Source organism: Colobus angolensis, unplaced genomic scaffold (genome assembly GCF_000951035.1).
Source record: "Colobus angolensis palliatus isolate OR3802 unplaced genomic scaffold, Cang.pa_1.0 Scaffold714, whole genome shotgun sequence".
In the NCBI taxonomy this organism is placed as follows: Eukaryota; Metazoa; Chordata; class Mammalia; order Primates; family Cercopithecidae; genus Colobus; species Colobus angolensis.
Genome location: NW_012120866.1, coordinates 147 through 1,778, shown reverse-complemented (window position 1 = coordinate 1,778; position 1,632 = coordinate 147). Strand labels below are relative to the sequence as shown.

General features: G+C 48.7%; 1 protein-coding gene across 1 annotated transcript in view; it reads right to left on the bottom strand.

Moving 5' to 3' along the window:
• VOPP1 (vesicular, overexpressed in cancer, prosurvival protein 1) overlaps window positions 1-1,199 on the bottom strand; it is a 71,125-nt gene extending 69,926 nt beyond the window's left edge. Inside the window, exon 1 of the mRNA XM_011927441.1 lies at window positions 1,151-1,199. Coding sequence (XP_011782831.1) covers window positions 1,151-1,195 — 45 coding nt within the window. The 5' untranslated portion in view covers window positions 1,196-1,199. The remainder of the gene's footprint in view (window positions 1-1,150) is intronic.
• Between the last annotated feature and the right edge of the window lie 433 nt (window positions 1,200-1,632).

Genomic DNA, 1,632 nt, shown 5'->3' with positions numbered 1-1,632 from the left:
CAGGCTTCACAGCAAATTGAACCACCAGCCAAGCAAGCACCTGAGCGTGTGAGCCTGTCCTTCGCGTTCCGCTAGGCAGAAGGATGCAGGCAGCGCAACTCCTCTCCAGCCAGTAGCCCACAGTCCTATCACTGTTGGGTCATGGCCCTCCAATACGGAGCACACATAAATAAACTCTGGTGCCCGCAGAGCCTGCAGTATCCTCCTCTGTTGAGTGGTGAGAACATCTACCACGGAGGACGCTACAAGGATTCAAGAAGCCAGCATTTGTGACAATGTGAAAAGCGGGTCTGGCCTCCAGGCCCAGGCCACCAAGGAGCATGCACTTCCCACAGCCCCCACTTCCCCTCCAACTTTCACTACTCCAAACCCATGAAAGGGGGAACTGCCCACGAAAGTTCATTCTCCCCCAAACCACTTACTAAGTGCCAAGTGGCCCTGCCAGGCAGAGACGGAGGCCAGTGTGAATCTGGGCCGTCTCCTGCCCACCTGCCATTCCTCTCCACCAGCTGGCAAGGAGGCCCCCGGAGCCCCCACTAGGCTCACACACCCAGACCCAAACACTGCCTGTCCAGCCTGGCCCGACCACACTAAGCTGCCCTCTGCCTCTCCCACCTTATGGCTTCAAGACACCTCTTTCACCAGCTGAAGTAGTGGAGAACTTCTCCTGCTGATCCCCTCTAGAGACTGCTCTCATTGCAGAAGTGTTTCTGGAATATGAAGTGTTTCAAAGTCAGTCTATTTTGCTACAAACAACCCTGAGAAGCAATTTGCAAAGGCTATGCCTTATCAGTCCGCACTTGGGAACTCTCTTCTGCAACTGAGCTACACCCTCTGGTCCTTCTCTAGGCCCAGGTGAAGATGCAGCCATAGTCCTTCCAGTATGCAAAGCATTATGAAGGTGCAAAGAATAAATCCAACATCTTACTCAGACTTATTCCTGAAATGAACAATGTTTACGTTCTTTGCTAACTTGATGCTCAAATGTCCTCTCAAAATCTAAACACAAGACCTTCCTGCCAGGCTACACAAACTGCACAAAAGAACAACCCTATGATCCGAAGACTGAGGATTCCACAGTCCAGCTGAGGATCACTGTAAACTGCTTTACACGGTTTAATGACAAACATAATAGTCCATCTATACAAACTTGCAAGAGCACAGAAGACAGATACCCAAGAGTTTTACCGAGCATTGTGTGCAATAGCAGAAACAGCTACAAACTACTTAGCTGTTCATCAAGAGAGGGTGGATTAAAATGAGTCACGGCCATTCCTATAAAGGAACACTTTGTAACTCCAAGGGGAATGCTGTGGGTTTGAGCTGCTGCTGAGGAAACATCTCCAAGCAACATTTCTTAAGAAAAAATGAGAAACAAGATGCAGAACACTGTGTATAATATGATCCCATCTGCGTATTTTTAACCCACTATTTGGGTATACAAACTTAAAAAAAAGAGTAAGAGTTACACAAGAAACTTATCAGAGAGGTAAGCCTCTTTGCTGAGGGTCTAGGGTTGAGAAGGTATTGCAGAGGGAAAGGTTTCATTCCTTTTTGTTTCATTCCTTTAAAAAGGGGGGAGGGGCGGGCACGGTGGCTCACGCCTGTAATCCCAGCACGTTGTGAGGCCGA